Source organism: Scomber japonicus, chromosome 6 (genome assembly GCF_027409825.1).
Source record: "Scomber japonicus isolate fScoJap1 chromosome 6, fScoJap1.pri, whole genome shotgun sequence".
Classification (NCBI taxonomy): domain Eukaryota; kingdom Metazoa; phylum Chordata; class Actinopteri; order Scombriformes; family Scombridae; genus Scomber; species Scomber japonicus.
In genome coordinates, this window is record NC_070583.1 from 31,265,046 (window position 1) to 31,288,279 (window position 23,234).

Sequence of the window (23,234 nt, forward strand, 5' to 3'; positions counted from 1 at the left end):
CACACTAAACACCCAGGTGCACCCCTGGACTAAACTATAATCTAATTTTTGCATCAATTGGGTTTTTAGGATTCTAGTCATCTTCACCATTCAGCAGCATGTGCTGTAATTACATGATATACACTCTAATATCCTTAGTAGTTAAAAATACATCACAATAACTAACTGTAACTGACCACCAATTCAAATAGTATAGCTCACACTGTTTTACTTTGTTCCTTACTTACATCCTTTGCTCTACTCTATTCATTTTATGTATGTCTTGCTATTGTTCTGTACTTTGTTTTTATTATGTATTGGCCATTGTGTTATATAACAGCGCTATATAAATAAAACTTTTTACTTCCTGTTTTACTTCCTGTTTTACTTCCTGTTTTACTTTCTTACTTCCTGTTTTACTTTTTACTTTACTTTACTTTACAAATATAAACGTTTTCTTACAAATAACTATCATAGTTTTTAGAAATACTGTAAAATAATAAGTTATTATAACATAGTTATGGGTAGTTGTTAGCGCTCTTTTTTCTTCTGGGCAAGAAGATTCTTATAAACAGACATGCCACCCTTGTCGACATTGTGTGTTTTGTCATGGAGAAAATTGCAAATGTAAATTTGGCAAGCTGTACAGAGACGAGGCACGGAGACTGTTGAAATTGGTCTACAGTCCCTTAGCCAATCAGGATGCAGAACACAATGCACTGTAAAAAAAAAAAAACTGCACTAAAAAAATCTGCGAAACAGCGAAGTCGCGAAAGGTGAACCGCGATATAGCGAGGGTTCACTGTAAATACCTCCTGAAGTTTATATGATAATTGGTCATTTGCTCACATTTTATTAAATGTATCCATGATCAGTCAAAGTAATACTGTAACCATGTGTCTCTGACACTTTTGTAAACACCTACAAAAATGTTTATGTTTTAAAGTGTAAAGAAAGGGAAGAAAAAAAAGAAAGAAAATGTACCCATAAATAATAAGTTTGGAATTGATGTCCACTGAAGGCCACCAAAGCTCATCTACAGGTGATTGACATTTGGAAAAAAACTTTAAAAAAACAACAACAACATAAAACTGGAAGTAAAACCGGAAGTGAAAAGTAAAACCGGAAGTAAAAACGTAAAACTGGAATAAGGAAGTAAAAAAGGAAGGGTAGTAACACATGAAGTAAGGAAGTAAAAAGGAAGTAAGCCCTGATGTAAAAAATGAAACCAGAAGTAAAAAGTTAAACCGGAAGTAAAAACGTAAAACCGGAATAAGGAAGTAAAAAAGGAAGGGAAGTAACAAATGAAGTAAGGAAGTAAAGAGGAAGTAAAACCGGAAATAAAAAGTTAAACCGGAAGTAAAAAAGTTAAACCGGAAGTAAAACCGGAAGTAAAACGTAAAACAGGAAGTAAAACCGGAAGTAAAAAGTTAAACCGGAAGTCAAAACGTAAAACCAGAATAAGGAAGTAACAAATGAAGTAAGGAAGTAAAAAAGAAGTGAGAGGATGACGTCCTAAGACAGTGGTCCTTGTGGCACTGCATGACTAACTTAATAAACTAAAAAAAAAAAAAACCTTTTAAAAGCTTTTACCTCTATGGAAAAAAGCCAAGATACTGAGGCCTTGTATTACCTGCTCAGGTATTGAAAGAAAAGACTTTAAGGAAGTCGTAAAACAAGCGGAGGAACGCCTCCTCCACGTGCTTCACAAACTTTTTGCCTCGAGCTGGGATTCATCACACGGAAGGTAATGGACAAAAGAAATTTTATTAATACGATGCACTCCTATGCACGAAACTGCCTGTTTGAACAACTTGAGGTCATGGATAACCTTATTGCCGAGGGAAGTGAACCGACTTTGGAGCAGCTACCTGAAGTTCCAAAATCCAAGAAGAGCAAAAAACCGCAGAGTGATGAGGTGGAGGACTATGACCAGATATCATTAAGCATCCTTGAGAGAATTGAGAAGAGACAAATTGAGTCCCTTAAGCGTCTCCAAACCCTCGAAGATGCAGTTAAAGAAAACACTAAAACAACGAAAAATGTCACTGACTCACTGGAGGCTCTGTGGGGACGGATGGAAGACATGTCTGGCCAGGTGAGCACTCTCCAGGCTGAAGCTTCAACCCTGGGGAAAGCGAGCACGGAGCTTAGGGACAAAGTTAACGACATGGACGCCTACTCGAGACGATGGAACCTTTGTGTAGCCGGGATATCTGAGAGGACTGGGGAGGATATAAAGAAAATCATCATTGATCTGTTCCTGTTTTACTTCCTGTTTTACTTCCTGTTTTACTTTCTTACTTCCTGTTTTACTTTTTACTTTACTTTACTTTACAAATATAAACGTTTTCTTACAAATAACTATGATAGTTTTTAGAAATACTGTAAAATAATAAGTTATTATAACATAGTTATGGGTAGTTGTTAGCGCTCTTTTTTCTTCTGGGCAAGAAGATTCTTATAAACAGACATGCCACCCTTGTCGACATTGTGTGTTTTGTCATGGAGAAAATTGCAAATGTAAATTTGGCAAGCTGTACAGAGACGAGGCACGGAGACTGTTGAAATTGGTCTACAGTCCCTTAGCCAATCAGGATGCAGAACACAATGCACTGTAAAAAAAAAAAAACTGCACTAAAAAAATCTGCGAAACAGCGAAGTCGCGAAAGGTGAACCGCGATATAGCGAGGGTTCACTGTAAATACCTCCTGAAGTTTATATGATAATTGGTCATTTGCTCACATTTTATTAAATGTATCCATGATCAGTCAAAGTAATACTGTAACCATGTGTCTCTGACACTTTTGTAAACACCTACAAAAATGTTTATGTTTTAACCTGTTAAGCCCTAGCCATATTTTCGGAAAAAACGCCTAAAAAGACATACCCAAAGTAAATGAAGAATTGCTTCACAATTAAAAGGTTCATATGCATTCCCTTGGTGTCTGGAGACATCTAGGGACCTCAGGGAATCTATTCCCAGTGTCAGAAATAGTGTGTCTGTTATTATACCTGAGTAAATTGGAGTAAAACAAAGGAGAAATGTGAAATTTCTATCCTCGCCTAGTTTTTTTTTTTATTTGATAGAGGATAACACCATGCTAACAATAATTCCATGCACACAGATGCCACTGATCACCTTCAGCAACTCCTTGACTACACATTTACCAAATTTGATAGAATTTGAGCAAAGGGCAAAGCCTCCACAAAGGTTTTAGTAAGGATAGGACTAGGCGGACATTCATTTGGCACTATTTGGCACAGTTTGGCACCAAAGTGTGCCAAATAGGTTATTTGCCACTTCCAAAGGAAACTGGCTGAAAAATACAACTTATGTCCATTACAGGAGTCTATTACCATTTACTGGAGCTTTTGGATATGAAATTTACCTTGTGGCCCATTGTGCACAGTATAAAATCAATTTTTAAACAAACAAAACAACTAAATTGTATAATTTTGTCTCCAAATGGAGTAATTTTATTGATAACAATTATGTAAAACTTGTAAAAGTATTTTTCACAAGACAAAACACCAATGAAAATCCTGTAAACTATGTACAAATATAAAAAATATATAAGACCAATAAATAAGAATAAAACAATGAATGGACTGTACTTATATAGCTGGGGCAGGAACGGGGGCTGGGGCAGGAACGGGGGCTGGGGCAGGGAAGGGTGACACTCTTGTTGTAGATGCAGAGGCTCTCTGAACTGTGTATCATGTATATTGAGGAAGCAGAACCACGCCTTGTCTTCCTTGCCTGTGGCAACTCCTCATCTTCATCATCCTCGCTAGAAAGAGGAGATGTCGCTTCAGCTGGAGGGCTGGGGGGCTGTAGTGCTGCTGGTGCCAGATGGACCTGGGGTCTCCTCCAGTTGGTCATCCTCTTGGCTTTGGAGACAAATGGAGATAAATGATGAGAATCATTCCACATACATCTACCCAATTCATCATAACCTGTTTAGCCAAAAGAGATCAATCTTGAGCTACTATGTACAAATAGTGATTGCAGCACAAATAATGGAAAAAAAAAAAACATACAAGCAGGTTGGTGAAATGAAATCAAAAATATAATAATAGTGTAATGATAATAGTAAGAAAAAATCACTAACATGAAATCAAACAGTAAAATATCAGATTTGGTGAAAGGTCAGGTTTGAAACCCCCCGCCATCTTGTTGCTTGTCCCTTTACACAGATCAGCTGTTTAGAGTGAGCGTGTAGGTGAAATAAAACGAATGTTTTTAGGCTATCTGATAATAGTAACAACATCACTAACATTAAATAAATAAGTACAATATCAGATTTTGTGAAAAACATGCAGACAAAATGCATATATAACTTTATACACGCATATATGTACAAAAGAAAACAAAACCTCAAAGTAGGCGCCGCCATTTTGTGGCTCGTCCCTTTACACAGATCAGCTGACGCTATTGTTTGAAAAGGTGAAATAAAAACCAAAACAGTCGCTATTGTCTGCAAAATTGCCAACATGTACTGCAACGTTGTTCAAAATGTATAAGAAACACAATAACTTACTCATAAACTGGATCCCTGCTCAGCAGAAAATGTGTGTCCTCCTCTTCATCATATTCAGCATTGCTGCTATCAGAGGAGTCTGCTACCTCGACATCACTCCTGTTCTGGATTTCGTCCAAGGCCTCCAGTATTGTAATCCGTTTTGTTTTTGCTTCTCAGACGTTGTAAAACTGGCTAAATGTCTTCAAAATACAACGGTTGAATGCGCTCGCGCGTAATGTGCGTAAAGATCGCTAGTATCAACAATGGTTACGCATGGAGAGACTGACGGATATTACCCGGTTTACTTTTGGTCTCATAGGAGTGTGAGATCTCGTTGGAAAGCTCGCGAGATGTAGAATATCACTGCAGTGTCATTGAGTCTGAAATACCAACACACGACCCGTAGGTGGAAGCAAAAGACCGTCTATGAAATCGAGCAGCGAGAATGCTGTATCTACAATATAGGCCACCATGGCGTCTATTTTGATCGGAGAACTGTACAGATAGACTCAAAATGACCAAGACATGGTAAGGAAACAATATATATCGCTGTTGATGACATTTGCTTTGTTATTTTATGGAATATTGAGACATAAACACAGAATTTCACATTTTGACGATAAAATGCTGAATTTTGCTGCGTCTTTGTTACGGGGCTGAAACGAGCTGGTTAGGTCGGATTATGTTTTGCTTGGTATCAGCAGAAAGATGAGCTTCTCTAGTTTAATTTGACACCTAACATGACTGAGTTGAGCAAGCAGATATATGTGTACTACTGCGTTTCATTTCGGCTGTCCCTTATATTCACAGAGCTGTTATTTTTTTAGTTGTTTGTTTAAATTATTGCCAAACAAACTGTGTTTGAGAAAAATACACTTGGACTGTTGTTTTGGTAGACTTGAAGCCTCATCTTTTGGAAACATTTGAAGAAAAAGAACACCACAGTGTTTTATTAACTTTTTACAGGCAGTAAACAATTGTATCGCTCGCTCGACCCGGTACCGGGTCGGTCGGGTCTAACAGGTTAAAGTGTAAAGAAAGGGAAGAAAAAAAAGAAAGAAAATGTACCCATAAATAATAAGTTTGGAATTGATGTCCACTGAAGGCCACCAAAGCTCATCTACAGGTGATTGACATTTGGAAAAAAACTTTAAAAAACAACAACAACATAAAACTGGAAGTAAAACCGGAAGTAAAAAGTAAAACCGGAAGTAAAAACGTAAAACCGGAATAAGGAAGTAAAAAAGGAAGGGAAGTAACAAATGAAGTAAGGAAGTAAAAAGGAAGTAAAACCGGAAGTAAAAAAGTTAAACCGGAAGTAAAAGGTTTTATTTTTAGCTCATTTCGTACACAATGGCAACTCAATGTTCTTTACGTAAAAAAAGAAAACCGTAATTTGAGAAACATTAAAACATACAATATTAAAATGATAATCAGCTTTAAAATCATTAAAAGTAAGTAAAGTAAAGTAAAAAGTAAAACAGGAAGTAAGAAAGTAAAACAGGAAGTAAAACAGGAAGTAAATAAGTAAAACAGGAAGTAAAACAGGAAGTAAAAAACAAACAAACTTCGAGACGGTTCAGTTGACAAGTCAAAAGTAAAATGCAACCTGTGTCAAACGGAGTTTAACTACCACCGGAGTACGTGGAGTTTGAGTTAGCACCTCCACACTAAACACCCAGGTGCACCCCTGGACTAAACTATAATCTAATTTTTGCATCAATTGGGTTTTTAGGATTCTAGTCATCTTCACCATTCAGCAGCATGTGCTGTAATTACATGATATACACTCTAATATCCTTAGTAGTTAAAAATACATCACAATAACTAACTGTAACTGACCACCAATTCAAATAGTATAGCTCACACTGTTTTACTTTGTTCCTTACTTACATCCTTTGCTCTACTCTATTCATTTTATGTATGTCTTGCTATTGTTCTGTACTTTGTTTTTATTATGTATTGGCCATTGTGTTATATAACAGCGCTATATAAATAAAACTTTTTACTTCCTGTTTTACTTCCTGTTTTACTTCCTGTTTTACTTTCTTACTTCCTGTTTTACTTTTTACTTTACTTTACTTTACAAATATAAACGTTTTCTTACAAATAACTATGATAGTTTTTAGAAATACTGTAAAATAATAAGTTATTATAACATAGTTATGGGTAGATGTTAGCGCTCTTTTTTCTTCTGGGCAAGAAGATTCTTATAAACAGACATGCCACCCTTGTCGACATTGTGTGTTTTGTCATGGAGAAAATTGCAAATGTAAATTTGGCAAGCTGTACAGAGACGAGGCACGGAGACTGTTGAAATTGGTCTACAGTCCCTTAGCCAATCAGGATGCAGAACACAATGCACTGTAAAAAAAAAAAAACTGCACTAAAAAAATCTGCGAAACAGCGAAGTCGCGAAAGGTGAACCGCGATATAGCGAGGGTTCACTGTAAATACCTCCTGAAGTTTATATGATAATTGGTCATTTGCTCACATTTTATTAAATGTATCCATGATCAGTCAAAGTAATACTGTAACCATGTGTCTCTGACACTTTTGTAAACACCTACAAAAATGTTTATGTTTTAACCTGTTAAGCCCTAGCCATATTTTCGGAAAAAACGCCTAAAAAGACATACCCAAAGTAAATGAAGAATTGCTTCACAATTAAAAGGTTCATATGCATTCCCTTGGTGTCTGGAGACATCTAGGGACCTCAGGGAATCTATTCCCAGTGTCAGAAATAGTGTGTCTGTTATTATACCTGAGTAAATTGGAGTAAAACAAAGGAGAAATGTGAAATTTCTATCCTCGCCTAGTTTTTTTTTTTATTTGATAGAGGATAACACCATGCTAACAATAATTCCATGCACACAGATGCCACTGATCACCTTCAGCAACTCCTTGACTACACATTTACCAAATTTGATAGAATTTGAGCAAAGGGCAAAGCCTCCACAAAGGTTTTAGTAAGGATAGGACTAGGCGGACATTCATTTGGCACTATTTGGCACAGTTTGGCACCAAAGTGTGCCAAATAGGTTATTTGCCACTTCCAAAGGAAACTGGCTGAAAAATACAACTTATGTCCATTACAGGAGTCTATTACCATTTACTGGAGCTTTTGGATATGAAATTTACCTTGTGGCCCATTGTGCACAGTATAAAATCAATTTTTAAACAAACAAAACAACTAAATTGTATAATTTTGTCTCCAAATGGAGTAATTTTATTGATAACAATTATGTAAAACTTGTAAAAGTATTTTTCACAAGACAAAACACCAATGAAAATCCTGTAAACTATGTACAAATATAAAAAATATATAAGACCAATAAATAAGAATAAAACAATGAATGGACTGTACTTATATAGCTGGGGCAGGAACGGGGGCTGGGGCAGGAACGGGGGCTGGGGCAGGGAAGGGTGACACTCTTGTTGTAGATGCAGAGGCTCTCTGAACTGTGTATCATGTATATTGAGGAAGCAGAACCACGCCTTGTCTTCCTTGCCTGTGGCAACTCCTCATCTTCATCATCCTCGCTAGAAAGAGGAGATGTCGCTTCAGCTGGAGGGCTGGGGGGCTGTAGTGCTGCTGGTGCCAGATGGACCTGGGGTCTCCTCCAGTTGGTCATCCTCTTGGCTTTGGAGACAAATGGAGATAAATGATGAGAATCATTCCACATACATCTACCCAATTCATCATAACCTGTTTAGCCAAAAGAGATCAATCTTGAGCTACTATGTACAAATAGTGATTGCAGCACAAATAATGGAAAAAAAAAAAACATACAAGCAGGTTGGTGAAATGAAATCAAAAATATAATAATAGTGTAATGATAATAGTAAGAAAAAATCACTAACATGAAATCAAACAGTAAAATATCAGATTTGGTGAAAGGTCAGGTTTGAAACCCCCCGCCATCTTGTTGCTTGTCCCTTTACACAGATCAGCTGTTTAGAGTGAGCGTGTAGGTGAAATAAAACGAATGTTTTTAGGCTATCTGATAATAGTAACAACATCACTAACATTAAATAAATAAGTACAATATCAGATTTTGTGAAAAACATGCAGACAAAATGCATATATAACTTTATACACGCATATATGTACAAAAGAAAACAAAACCTCAAAGTAGGCGCCGCCATTTTGTGGCTCGTCCCTTTACACAGATCAGCTGACGCTATTGTTTGAAAAGGTGAAATAAAAACCAAAACAGTCGCTATTGTCTGCAAAATTGCCAACATGTACTGCAACGTTGTTCAAAATGTATAAGAAACACAATAACTTACTCATAAACTGGATCCCTGCTCAGCAGAAAATGTGTGTCCTCCTCTTCATCATATTCAGCATTGCTGCTATCAGAGGAGTCTGCTACCTCGACATCACTCCTGTTCTGGATTTCGTCCAAGGCCTCCAGTATTGTAATCCGTTTTGTTTTTGCTTCTCAGACGTTGTAAAACTGGCTAAATGTCTTCAAAATACAACGGTTGAATGCGCTCGCGCGTAATGTGCGTAAAGATCGCTAGTATCAACAATGGTTACGCATGGAGAGACTGACGGATATTACCCGGTTTACTTTTGGTCTCATAGGAGTGTGAGATCTCGTTGGAAAGCTCGCGAGATGTAGAATATCACTGCAGTGTCATTGAGTCTGAAATACCAACACACGACCCGTAGGTGGAAGCAAAAGACCGTGTATGAAATCGAGCAGCGAGAATGCTGTATCTACAATATAGGCCACCATGGCGTCTATTTTGATCGGAGAACTGTACAGATAGACTCAAAATGACCAAGACATGGTAAGGAAACAATATATATCGCTGTTGATGACATTTGCTTTGTTATTTTATGGAATATTGAGACATAAACACAGAATTTCACATTTTGACGATAAAATGCTGAATTTTGCTGCGTCTTTGTTACGGGGCTGAAACGAGCTGGTTAGGTCGGATTATGTTTTGCTTGGTATCAGCAGAAAGATGAGCTTCTCTAGTTTAATTTGACACCTAACATGACTGAGTTGAGCAAGCAGATATATGTGTACTACTGCGTTTCATTTCGGCTGTCCCTTATATTCACAGAGCTGTTATTTTTTTAGTTGTTTGTTTAAATTATTGCCAAACAAACTGTGTTTGAGAAAAATACACTTGGACTGTTGTTTTGGTAGACTTGAAGCCTCATCTTTTGGAAACATTTGAAGAAAAAGAACACCACAGTGTTTTATTAACTTTTTACAGGCAGTAAACAATTGTATCGCTCGCTCGACCCGGTACCGGGTCGGTCGGGTCTAACAGGTTAAAGTGTAAAGAAAGGGAAGAAAAAAAAGAAAGAAAATGTACCCATAAATAATAAGTTTGGAATTGATGTCCACTGAAGGCCACCAAAGCTCATCTACAGGTGATTGACATTTGGAAAAAAACTTTAAAAAACAACAACAACATAAAACTGGAAGTAAAACCGGAAGTAAAAAGTAAAACCGGAAGTAAAAACGTAAAACCGGAATAAGGAAGTAAAAAAGGAAGGGAAGTAACAAATGAAGTAAGGAAGTAAAAAGGAAGTAAAACCGGAAGTAAAAAAGTTAAACCGGAAGTAAAAGGTTTTATTTTTAGCTCATTTCGTACACAATGGCAACTCAATGTTCTTTACGTAAAAAAAGAAAACCGTAATTTGAGAAACATTAAAACATACAATATTAAAATGATAATCAGCTTTAAAATCATTAAAAGTAAGTAAAGTAAAGTAAAAAGTAAAACAGGAAGTAAGAAAGTAAAACAGGAAGTAAAACAGGAAGTAAATAAGTAAAACAGGAAGTAAAACAGGAAGTAAAAAACAAACAAACTTCGAGACGGTTCAGTTGACAAGTCAAAAGTAAAATGCAACCTGTGTCAAACGGAGTTTAACTACCACCGGAGTACGTGGAGTTTGAGTTAGCACCTCCACACTAAACACCCAGGTGCACCCCTGGACTAAACTATAATCTAATTTTTGCATCAATTGGGTTTTTAGGATTCTAGTCATCTTCACCATTCAGCAGCATGTGCTGTAATTACATGATATACACTCTAATATCCTTAGTAGTTAAAAATACATCACAATAACTAACTGTAACTGACCACCAATTCAAATAGTATAGCTCACACTGTTTTACTTTGTTCCTTACTTACATCCTTTGCTCTACTCTATTCATTTTATGTATGTCTTGCTATTGTTCTGTACTTTGTTTTTATTATGTATTGGCCATTGTGTTATATAACAGCGCTATATAAATAAAACTTTTTACTTCCTGTTTTACTTCCTGTTTTACTTCCTGTTTTACTTTCTTACTTCCTGTTTTACTTTTTACTTTACTTTACTTTACAAATATAAACGTTTTCTTACAAATAACTATGATAGTTTTTAGAAATACTGTAAAATAATAAGTTATTATAACATAGTTATGGGTAGATGTTAGCGCTCTTTTTTCTTCTGGGCAAGAAGATTCTTATAAACAGACATGCCACCCTTGTCGACATTGTGTGTTTTGTCATGGAGAAAATTGCAAATGTAAATTTGGCAAGCTGTACAGAGACGAGGCACGGAGACTGTTGAAATTGGTCTACAGTCCCTTAGCCAATCAGGATGCAGAACACAATGCACTGTAAAAAAAAAAAAACTGCACTAAAAAAATCTGCGAAACAGCGAAGTCGCGAAAGGTGAACCGCGATATAGCGAGGGTTCACTGTAAATACCTCCTGAAGTTTATATGATAATTGGTCATTTGCTCACATTTTATTAAATGTATCCATGATCAGTCAAAGTAATACTGTAACCATGTGTCTCTGACACTTTTGTAAACACCTACAAAAATGTTTATGTTTTAAAGTGTAAAGAAAGGGAAGAAAAAAAAGAAAGAAAATGTACCCATAAATAATAAGTTTGGAATTGATGTCCACTGAAGGCCACCAAAGCTCATCTACAGGTGATTGACATTTGGAAAAAAACTTTAAAAAACAACAACAACATAAAACTGGAAGTAAAACCGGAAGTAAAAAGTAAAACCGGAAGTAAAAACGTAAAACCGGAATAAGGAAGTAAAAAAGGAAGGGAAGTAACAAATGAAGTAAGGAAGTAAAAAGGAAGTAAAACCGGAAGTAAAAAAGTTAAACCGGAAGTAAAAGGTTTTATTTTTAGCTCATTTCGTACACAATGGCAACTCAATGTTCTTTACGTAAAAAAAGAAAACCGTAATTTGAGAAACATTAAAACATACAATATTAAAATGATAATCAGCTTTAAAATCATTAAAAGTAAGTAAAGTAAAGTAAAAAGTAAAACAGGAAGTAAGAAAGTAAAACAGGAAGTAAAACAGGAAGTAAATAAGTAAAACAGGAAGTAAAACAGGAAGTAAAAAACAAACAAACTTCGAGACGGTTCAGTTGACAAGTCAAAAGTAAAATGCAACCTGTGTCAAACGGAGTTTAACTACCACCGGAGTACGTGGAGTTTGAGTTAGCACCTCCACACTAAACACCCAGGTGCACCCCTGGACTAAACTATAATCTAATTTTTGCATCAATTGGGTTTTTAGGATTCTAGTCATCTTCACCATTCAGCAGCATGTGCTGTAATTACATGATATACACTCTAATATCCTTAGTAGTTAAAAATACATCACAATAACTAACTGTAACTGACCACCAATTCAAATAGTATAGCTCACACTGTTTTACTTTGTTCCTTACTTACATCCTTTGCTCTACTCTATTCATTTTATGTATGTCTTGCTATTGTTCTGTACTTTGTTTTTATTATGTATTGGCCATTGTGTTATATAACAGCGCTATATAAATAAAACTTTTTACTTCCTGTTTTACTTCCTGTTTTACTTCCTGTTTTACTTTCTTACTTCCTGTTTTACTTTTTACTTTACTTTACTTTACAAATATAAACGTTTTCTTACAAATAACTATGATAGTTTTTAGAAATACTGTAAAATAATAAGTTATTATAACATAGTTATGGGTAGATGTTAGCGCTCTTTTTTCTTCTGGGCAAGAAGATTCTTATAAACAGACATGCCACCCTTGTCGACATTGTGTGTTTTGTCATGGAGAAAATTGCAAATGTAAATTTGGCAAGCTGTACAGAGACGAGGCACGGAGACTGTTGAAATTGGTCTACAGTCCCTTAGCCAATCAGGATGCAGAACACAATGCACTGTAAAAAAAAAAAAACTGCACTAAAAAAATCTGCGAAACAGCGAAGTCGCGAAAGGTGAACCGCGATATAGCGAGGGTTCACTGTAAATACCTCCTGAAGTTTATATGATAATTGGTCATTTGCTCACATTTTATTAAATGTATCCATGATCAGTCAAAGTAATACTGTAACCATGTGTCTCTGACACTTTTGTAAACACCTACAAAAATGTTTATGTTTTAAAGTGTAAAGAAAGGGAAGAAAAAAAAGAAAGAAAATGTACCCATAAATAATAAGTTTGGAATTGATGTCCACTGAAGGCCACCAAAGCTCATCTACAGGTGATTGACATTTGGAAAAAAACTTTAAAAAACAACAACAACATAAAACTGGAAGTAAAACCGGAAGTAAAAAGTAAAACCGGAAGTAAAAACGTAAAACTGGAATAAGGAAGTAAAAAAGGAAGGGAAGTAACAAATGAAGTAAGGAAATAAAAAGGAAGTAAAACCGGAAATAAAAAGTTAAACCGGAAGTAAAAAAGTAAAACCGGAAGTAAAACCGGAAGTAAAACGTAAAACAGGAAGTAAAACCGGAAGTAAAAAGTAAAACCGGAAGTAAAAAGTAAAACCGGAAGTAAAAACGTAAAACCGGAATAAGGAAGTAAAAAAGGAAGGGAAGTAACAAATGAAGTAAGGAAGTAAAGAGGAAGTAAAACCGGAAATAAAAAGTTAAACCGGAAGTGAAAAAGTTAAACCGGAAGTAAAACCGGAAGTAAAACCGGAAGTAAAAAGTAAAACCGGAAGTAAAAAGTAAAACCGGAAGTAAAAAGTAAAACCGGAAGTAAAAACGTAAAACCGGAATAAGGAAGTAAAAAAGGAAGGGAAGTAACAAATGAAGTAAGGAAGTAAAGAGGAAGTAAAACCGGAAATAAAAAGTTAAACCGGAAGTAAAAAAGTAAAACCGGAAGTAAAACCGGAAGTAAAACGTAAAACAGGAAGTAAAACCGGAAGTAAAAAGTAAAACCGGAAGTAAAAAGTAAAACCGGAAGTAAAAAGTAAAACCGGAAGTAAAAACGTAAAACCGGAATAAGGAAGTAAAAAAGGAAGGGAAGTAACAAATGAAGTAAGGAAGTAAAGAGGAAGTAAAACCGGAAATAAAAAGTTAAACCGGAAGTAAAAAAGTAAAACCGGAAGTAAAACCGGAAGTAAAACGTAAAACAGGAAGTAAAACCGGAAGTAAAAAGTAAAACCGGAAGTAAAAAGTAAAACCGGAAGTCAAAAGTTAAACCGGAAGTCAAAACGTAAAACCAGAATAAGGAAGTAACAAATGGAGTAAGGAAGTAAAAAAGAAGTGAGAGGATGACGTCCTAAGACAGTGGTCCTTGTGGCACTGCATGACTAACTTAATAAACTAAAAAAAAAAAAACCCTTTTAAAAGCTTTTACCTCTATGGAAAAAAGCCAAGATACTGAGGCCTTGTATTACCTGCTCAGGTATTGAAAGAAAAGACTTTAAGGAAGTCGTAAAACAAGCGGAGGAACGCCTCCTCCACGTGCTTCACAAACTTTTTGCCTCGAGCTGGGATTCATCACACGGAAGGTAATGGACAAAAGAAATTTTATTAATACGATGCACTCCTATGCACGAAACTGCCTGTTTGAACAACTTGAGGTCATGGATAACCTTATTGCCGAGGGAAGTGAACCGACTTTGGAGCAGCTACCTGAAGTTCCAAAATCCAAGAAGAGCAAAAAACCGCAGAGTGATGAGGTGGAGGACTATGACCAGATATCATTAAGCATCCTTGAGAGAATTGAGAAGAGACAAATTGAGTCCCTTAAGCGTCTCCAAACCCTCGAAGATGCAGTTAAAGAAAACACTAAAACAACGAAAAATGTCACTGACTCACTGGACGCTCTGTGGGGACGGATGGAAGACATGTCTGGCCAGGTGAGCACTCTCCAGGCTGAAGCTTCAACCCTGGGGAAAGCGAGCACGGAGCTTAGGGACAAAGTTAACGACATGGACGCCTACTCGAGACGATGGAACCTTTGTGTAGCCGGGATATCTGAGAGGACTGGGGAGGATATAAAGAAAATCATCATTGATCTGTTCCTGTTTTACTTCCTGTTTTACTTCCTGTTTTACTTTCTTACTTCCTGTTTTACTTTTTACTTTACTTTACTTTACAAATATAAACGTTTTCTTACAAATAACTATGATAGTTTTTAGAAATACTGTAAAATAAGAAGTTATTATAACATAGTTATGGGTAGTTGTTAGCGCTCTTTTTTCTTCTGGGCAAGAAGATTCTTATAAACAGACATGCCACCCTTGTCGACATTGTGTGTTTTGTCATGGAGAAAATTGCAAATGTAAATTTGCCAAGCTGTACAGAGACGAGGCACGGAGACTGTTGAAATTGGTCTACAGTCCCTTAGCCAATCAGGATGCAGAACACAATGCACTGTAAAAAAAAAAAAACTGCACTAAAAAAATCTGCGAAACAGCGAAGTCGCGAAAGGTGAACCGCGATATAGCGAGGGTTCACTGTAAATACCTCCTGAAGTTTATATGATAATTGGTCATTTGCTCACATTTTATTAAATGTATCCATGATCAGTCAAAGTAATACTGTAACCATGTGTCTCTGACACTTTTGTAAACACCTACAAAAATGTTTATGTTTTAAAGTGTAAAGAAAGGGAAGAAAAAAAAGAAAGAAAATGTACCCATAAATAATAAGTTTGGAATTGATGTCCACTGAAGGCCACCAAAGCTCATCTACAGGTGATTGACATTTGGAAAAAAACTTTAAAAAACAACAACAACATAAAACTGGAAGTAAAACCGGAAGTAAAAAGTAAAACCGGAAGTAAAAACGTAAAACCGGAATAAGGAAGTAAAAAAGGAAGGGAAGTAACAAATGAAGTAAGGAAGTAAAAAGGAAGTAAAACCGGAAGTAAAAAAGTTAAACCGGAAGTAAAAGGTTTTATTTTTAGCTCATTTCGTACACAATGGCAACTCAATGTTCTTTACGTAAAAAAAGAAAACCGTAATTTGAGAAACATTAAAACATACAATATTAAAATGATAATCAGCTTTAAAATCATTAAAAGTAAGTAAAGTAAAGTAAAAAGTAAAACAGGAAGTAAGAAAGTAAAACAGGAAGTAAAACAGGAAGTAAATAAGTAAAACAGGAAGTAAAACAGGAAGTAAAAAACAAACAAACTTCGAGACGGTTCAGTTGACAAGTCAAAAGTAAAATGCAACCTGTGTCAAACGGAGTTTAACTACCACCGGAGTACGTGGAGTTTGAGTTAGCACCTCCACACTAAACACCCAGGTGCACCCCTGGACTAAACTATAATCTAATTTTTGCATCAATTGGGTTTTTAGGATTCTAGTCATCTTCACCATTCAGCAGCATGTGCTGTAATTACATGATATACACTCTAATATCCTTAGTAGTTAAAAATACATCACAATAACTAACTGTAACTGACCACCAATTCAAATAGTATAGCTCACACTGTTTTACTTTGTTCCTTACTTACATCCTTTGCTCTACTCTATTCATTTTATGTATGTCTTGCTATTGTTCTGTACTTTGTTTTTATTATGTATTGGCCATTGTGTTATATAACAGCGCTATATAAATAAAACTTTTTACTCCCTGTTTTACTTCCTGTTTTACTTCCTGTTTTACTTTCTTACTTCCTGTTTTACTTTTTACTTTACTTTACTTTACAAATATAAACGTTTTCTTACAAATAACTATGATAGTTTTTAGAAATACTGTAAAATAATAAGTTATTATAACATAGTTATGGGTAGTTGTTAGCGCTCTTTTTTCTTCTGGGCAAGAAGATTCTTATAAACAGACATGCCACCCTTGTCGACATTGTGTGTTTTGTCATGGAGAAAATTGCAAATGTAAATTTGGCAAGCTGTACAGAGACGAGGCACGGAGACTGTTGAAATTGGTCTACAGTCCCTTAGCCAATCAGGATGCAGAACACAATGCACTGTAAAAAAAAAAAAACTGCACTAAAAAAATCTGCGAAACAGCGAAGTCGCGAAAGGTGAACCGCGATATAGCGAGGGTTCACTGTAAATACCTCCTGAAGTTTATATGATAATTGGTCATTTGCTCACATTTTATTAAATGTATCCATGATCAGTCAAAGTAATACTGTAACCATGTGTCTCTGACACTTTTGTAAACACCTACAAAAATGTTTATGTTTTAAAGTGTAAAGAAAGGGAAGAAAAAAAAGAAAGAAAATGTACCCATAAATAATAAGTTTGGAATTGATGTCCACTGAAGGCCACCAAAGCTCATCTACAGGTGATTGACATTTGGAAAAAAACTTTAAAAAACAACAACAACATAAAACTGGAAGTAAAACCGGAAGTAAAAAGTAAAACCGGAAGTAAAAACGTAAAACTGGAATAAGGAAGTAAAAAAGGAAGGGAAGTAACAAATGAAGTAAGGAAATAAAAAGGAAGTAAAACCGGAAATAAAAAGTTAAACCGGAAGTAAAAAAGTAAAACCGGAAGTAAAACCGGAAGTAAAACGTAAAACAGGAAGTAAAACCGGAAGTAAAAAGTAAAACCGGAAGTAAAAAGTAAAACCGGAAGTAAAAACGTAAAACCGGAATAAGGAAGTAAAAAAGGAAGGGAAGTAACAAATGAAGTAAGGAAGTAAAGAGGAAGTAAAACCGGAAATAAAAAGTTAAACCGGAAGTGAAAAAGTTAAACCGGAAGTAAAACCGGAAGTAAAACCGGAAGTAAAAAGTAAAACCGGAAGTAAAAAGTAAAACCGGAAGTAAAAACGTAAAACCGGAATAAGGAAGTAAAAAAGGAAGGGAAGTAACAAATGAAGTAAGGAAGTAAAGAGGAAGTAAAACCGGAAATAAAAAGTTAAACCGGAAGTAAAAAAGTAAAACCGGAAGTAAAACCGGAAGTAAAACGTAAAACAGGAAGTAAAACCGGAAGTAAAAAGTAAAACCGGAAGTAAAAAGTAAAACCGGAAGTCAAAAGTTAAACCGGAAGTCAAAACGTAAAACCAGAATAAGGAAGTAACAAATGGAGTAAGGAAGTAAAAAAGAAGTGAGAGGATGACGTCCTAAGACAGTGGTCCTTGTGGCACTGCATGACTAACTTAATAAACTAAAAAAAACAAAAACCTTTTAAAAGCTTTTACCTCTATGGAAAAAAGCCAAGATACTGAGGCCTTGTATTACCTGCTCAGGTATTGAAAGAAAAGACTTTAAGGAAGTCGTAAAACAAGCGGAGGAACGCCTCCTCCACGTGCTTCACAAACTTTTTGCCTCGAGCTGGGATTCATCACACGGAAGGTAATGGACAAAAGAAATTTTATTAATACGATGCACTCCTATGCACGAAACTGCCTGTTTGAACAACTTGAGGTCATGGATAACCTTATTGCCGAGGGAAGTGAACCGACTTTGGAGCAGCTACCTGAAGTTCCAAAATCCAAGAAGAGCAAAAAACCGCAGAGTGATGAGGTGGAGGACTATGACCAGATATCATTAAGCATCCTTGAGAGAATTGAGAAGAGACAAATTGAGTCCCTTAAGCGTCTCCAAACCCTCGAAGATGCAGTTAAAGAAAACACTAAAACAACGAAAAATGTCACTGACTCACTGGAGGCTCTGTGGGGACGGATGGAAGACATGTCTGGCCAGGTGAGCACTCTCCAGGCTGAAGCTTCAACCCTGGGGAAAGCGAGCACGGAGCTTAGGGACAAAGTTAACGACATGGACGCCTACTCGAGACGATGGAACCTTTGTGTAGCCGGGATATCTGAGAGGACTGGGGAGGATATAAAGAAAATCATCATTGATCTGTTCCTGTTTTACTTCCTGTTTTACTTCCTGTTTTACTTTCTTACTTCCTGTTTTACTTTTTACTTTACTTTACTTTACAAATATAAACGTTTTCTTACAAATAACTATGATAGTTTTTAGAAATACTGTAAAATAAGAAGTTATTATAACATAGTTATGGGTAGTTGTTAGCGCTCTTTTTTCTTCTGGGCAAGAAGATTCTTATAAACAGACATGCCACCCTTGTCGACATTGTGTGTTTTGTCATGGAGAAAATTGCAAATGTAAATTTGCCAAGCTGTACAGAGACGAGGCACGGAGACTGTTGAAATTGGTCTACAGTCCCTTAGCCAATCAGGATGCAGAACACAATGCACTGTAAAAAAAAAAAAACTGCACTAAAAAAATCTGCGAAACAGCGAAGTCGCGAAAGGTGAACCGCGATATAGCGAGGGTTCACTGTAAATACCTCCTGAAGTTTATATGATAATTGGTCATTTGCTCACATTTTATTAAATGTATCCATGATCAGTCAAAGTAATACTGTAACCATGTGTCTCTGACACTTTTGTAAACACCTACAAAAATGTTTATGTTTTAAAGTGTAAAGAAAGGGAAGAAAAAAAAGAAAGAAAATGTACCCATAAATAATAAGTTTGGAATTGATGTCCACTGAAGGCCACCAAAGCTCATCTACAGGTGATTGACATTTGGAAAAAAACTTTAAAAAACAACAACAACATAAAACTGGAAGTAAAACCGGAAGTAAAAAGTAAAACCGGAAGTAAAAACGTAAAACCGGAATAAGGAAGTAAAAAAGGAAGGGAAGTAACAAATGAAGTAAGGAAGTAAAAAGGAAGTAAAACCGGAAGTAAAAAAGTTAAACCGGAAGTAAAAGGTTTTATTTTTAGCTCATTTCGTACACAATGGCAACTCAATGTTCTTTACGTAAAAAAAGAAAACCGTAATTTGAGAAACATTAAAACATACAATATTAAAATGATAATCAGCTTTAAAATCATTAAAAGTAAGTAAAGTAAAGTAAAAAGTAAAACAGGAAGTAAGAAAGTAAAACAGGAAGTAAAACAGGAAGTAAATAAGTAAAACAGGAAGTAAAACAGGAAGTAAAAAACAAACAAACTTCGAGACGGTTCAGTTGACAAGTCAAAAGTAAAATGCAACCTGTGTCAAACGGAGTTTAACTACCACCGGAGTACGTGGAGTTTGAGTTAGCACCTCCACACTAAACACCCAGGTGCACCCCTGGACTAAACTATAATCTAATTTTTGCATCAATTGGGTTTTTAGGATTCTAGTCATCTTCACCATTCAGCAGCATGTGCTGTAATTACATGATATACACTCTAATATCCTTAAGCCGTGTTCACACCAAGAGCGTTGGACGCGATTTTGCGTCGAGATTACATGTAAAGTCAATGCAAACACGCGATTGACTGCTTTGCGGCGCGATACACGCGTCACACGCGACGCGATGGACGCGATGCTGCGAAAATCGCTTCAACGCTCGAGTTGAAAATATTGAACTTTTGCAGCGACATCGCGTGACGCCATTCCGCAGCAGCCTATCAGCGTTGAGATTCTCCTGACGTCGCTGACGTCACTGACGTCGCCGTCCTGGATCACTCTTCTACAAGATGGAGGACAAATTGATTATTGCCGTTACAGCTCACCCCGTGCTTTACGACACGTCCTGTCTCCTTTACCGGGATCGGTATAAAAAGGAGCAGGCGTGGAGTAAAGTAAGCGAGGTGGCTGGATTACCTGGTAAGTTCTGTAAATATGTATTTGTTGCGTGTTTGCAGCTATTGGTTAGCATTAGCATAGCCCCAGTTAGCGTAGCTGGCTTTCCCGGCATAAAGTTACTGGTTTACTAGATTCAACAGTTAATGTACGTGTGTTCTTGTCAGTTGATGTGTGTCGCAGGAAATGGAAGAGCCTCAGGGACACTTATATGAGGGAGAGGAGGAAGGTGACAGAGACGAGGAGTGGGTCAGCAGCAGGGACAGCGAAGAAGTGGAAGTACTTCGCGGTCCTGTCTTTCCTCGACCCCTTTGTTGCCCCCCGTGAAACAAGCGGGAACATGGGGGCAGGGGTCGAGGAAGATGGGGCCGTGGAGTACAGTGTAGGGTCCATGGAGGACGAGGGAGAGACAGCAGGCTCATCAGGGATTACCATCGGAGGTTTGTTGATGAATGAACACACACACAGAAACGACATGGAAACTAGTTTATGTATAAAATGATAACTGACTTGTATTGATGTGTCAGTACAGATACTTTTTTCACAGCCTGCACTAAAAAAATGTCAAAATAACTAATCTGTACTCTCACCTATACCAAACCTACAAGTTAAAATGTGAAGAATGAAGGGCACTAAAACATCATTTGCTTTAAAGTGTTGTGGAGGATAGATATTGCTATGGCTAGAACAGTATGTTGTATTAAATGACTGCATCTGTAAAATGCTTTATGTGCTGTAATTGTTAGAATAACCTAGTCCTAGTCAATTAATATACTGTATGAACAAAAAAAACTAAGACATGTTTGTCACTACTACAGCCCAAGCAGATTCTGACATTGAGCCAGAGTCTGCTGGTGCTCCCCCTGATGATGGTCCAGCTGTCTCTCCCACTGCTGTCTCTGCTGCTTCCCCTGCTGCTTCAGTGCCAAGAGGTATGTACAAGACATATTTAAGATAGTTTAATAGATAATTAATTTAAGATATTTAAACAAATATTAATTTGGATATTGAGTTACTTCTAACTATTGCATTTTTTGGACAGTAGTAGTTTCATAAACTGTTTTTTCTATTTCATACAGCGACAAAGAGGTCCAGGAAGAGAGCCAGGGAGGAGGAAAACTCCGCCGACTCCAACAACAGACGGGCGGAGTTGGAGACTCTCGTCCTGGACACCCTGAACGGCCTGAAGCAGCAAGCTCAGCAAGCTCAACCTGCTCCCCAGCCTCCCCCCTCAGAGGATGAATTATTCCTCAAAAGCCTGGTTCCTTCCCTGGAGAGGTTGTCACCCCAAAGGAAGGCATTTGTAAAATTTCAAATTCATAAACTTATTTATGAAGCCAGCACTGTTGTGCTCAATTTGGAACCTGCCGAGTAGCTATTTAGCAATGGGGCAGCAATCACTGCAGGGAACGTATCAGACTTTTGAGGAATCATTCATTTTGTTCATATGTGTCCCTGAGGCTCTTCCATATGTTATTTATTTTTTATTGTTTTTGTACATATATATTTTTTATTTTTTTTAATGACAATTTAATTAATAAAATATAAAAATCTCAGCTGTCTTTCGTCTACTCTTACCTACAGTGAACATTCTCACCAGACTTCAGATATTTGTTGCACACCCACATTGTGTACTGTAAACTTTGATTCAAGCTGTGCAGAGGTTATTCACATAAACTAAACAACTTATTTTAACCTCTTAAAACACACTGTTCCATCTACGGGACGGGTCAGAGGTTGGGAGGTAGCCACAGCATTATGTGGGACACTGACTAATCATTTACAGGACAAAACAATACCAAATAATATCAGATGGAACCACTGATATGATAGTTAGCATATTTATCATGTCATGCACATTTTATGTTTATTGTATTGTTGCAGACATGCCAAATTAAAGCATTATTATCTCACAATATGATATGAATTCATGAACACCTGCATATTATTTTTGGTGCTTATATACATCACATTTTTATTTCTGTGTCAATATATAGTATTACTGCAGGATGTTTGTTCAATAGCGATGTGTGGGTGGCTCTTAAAAGAGCCGTTGGGGGAATGCTTGTGCATTAAACGCTGGGTTGCCATGGGACCGCTCCCTCTGCGGAGAAGTACTCTGCAAAGGTCTCCCGAACCCGGACGGCCTCTCTTGCAGCGTTGTTTGCTGCAAGTCTTCCCAGACCTGGCAGCGGCTCCACCTCACAAGCTGGTAGGTTGCCCATCGTCCCAGGCGTGGTCTTCCGCAGGAAGTTGTGCAGCACACATGTTGCCTTCACACACTTCTCTGCAACCTGTGTACGGACCTCCAGGGAACGCCGGTACATCCTCCACTGGGCTGCCAGGATGCCAAAGGCATTCTCAACCACCAGCCGTGCCCGGGACAGCCGGTAGTTGAAGATCCGGCGGTCTCTGGGAAGGGTGCGCCCGGGGAATGGCCTCATGAGGTTTCTCCGGAGTGGAAAGGCCTCATCGGCAACCAAGACGTGTGGCTGGGGTCCTCTGTGGTCAGCTCCTGGTAACGGCCGGTCAGCAGGCAGATGAAGGGTGCCAGAGCGGAGTGCTCTACCAAAAGCCGAGTTGGCCAGGATACCGCCGTCGCTCGTCCTTCCGTAGCCCCCGACATCAATGACCCTGAAACAATACTGGGCATCGACAACAGCCAGGAGGACGATGGAGAATGTCCCCTTATAATTAAAAAATTGGGACCCGGAGTTGGCAGGGGCTTGAATGGCGACATGCTTCCCATCCACAGCTCCACAGCAGAGAGGAAAATTCCACCGCTCCTCAAACCCCTCTGCGATGGACCTCCACTCCTCTGTGGTGGGCACAGCCATGAACTCCCCCACGAGGCAGTCCCAGATAGCGGACACCACATCAGCCACGATCATGGACACAGTGGAGACCCCAACACGGAAGCTGTTGGCGATGG

General features: G+C 37.4%; 1 protein-coding gene across 1 annotated transcript; it reads left to right on the forward strand.

The window, feature by feature from the left end:
* Positions 1-20,196: 20,196 nt before the first annotated feature.
* On the forward strand, positions 20,197-21,677 carry LOC128359959 (transcription factor Adf-1-like). Its single transcript, XM_053320271.1, has 4 exons — positions 20,197-20,326; positions 20,470-20,742; positions 21,121-21,234; positions 21,382-21,677. Exons 1-4 carry the CDS (start codon positions 20,197-20,199, stop codon positions 21,675-21,677), a joined length of 813 nt encoding a protein of 270 aa, XP_053176246.1.
* Positions 21,678-23,234: the final 1,557 nt, after the last annotated feature.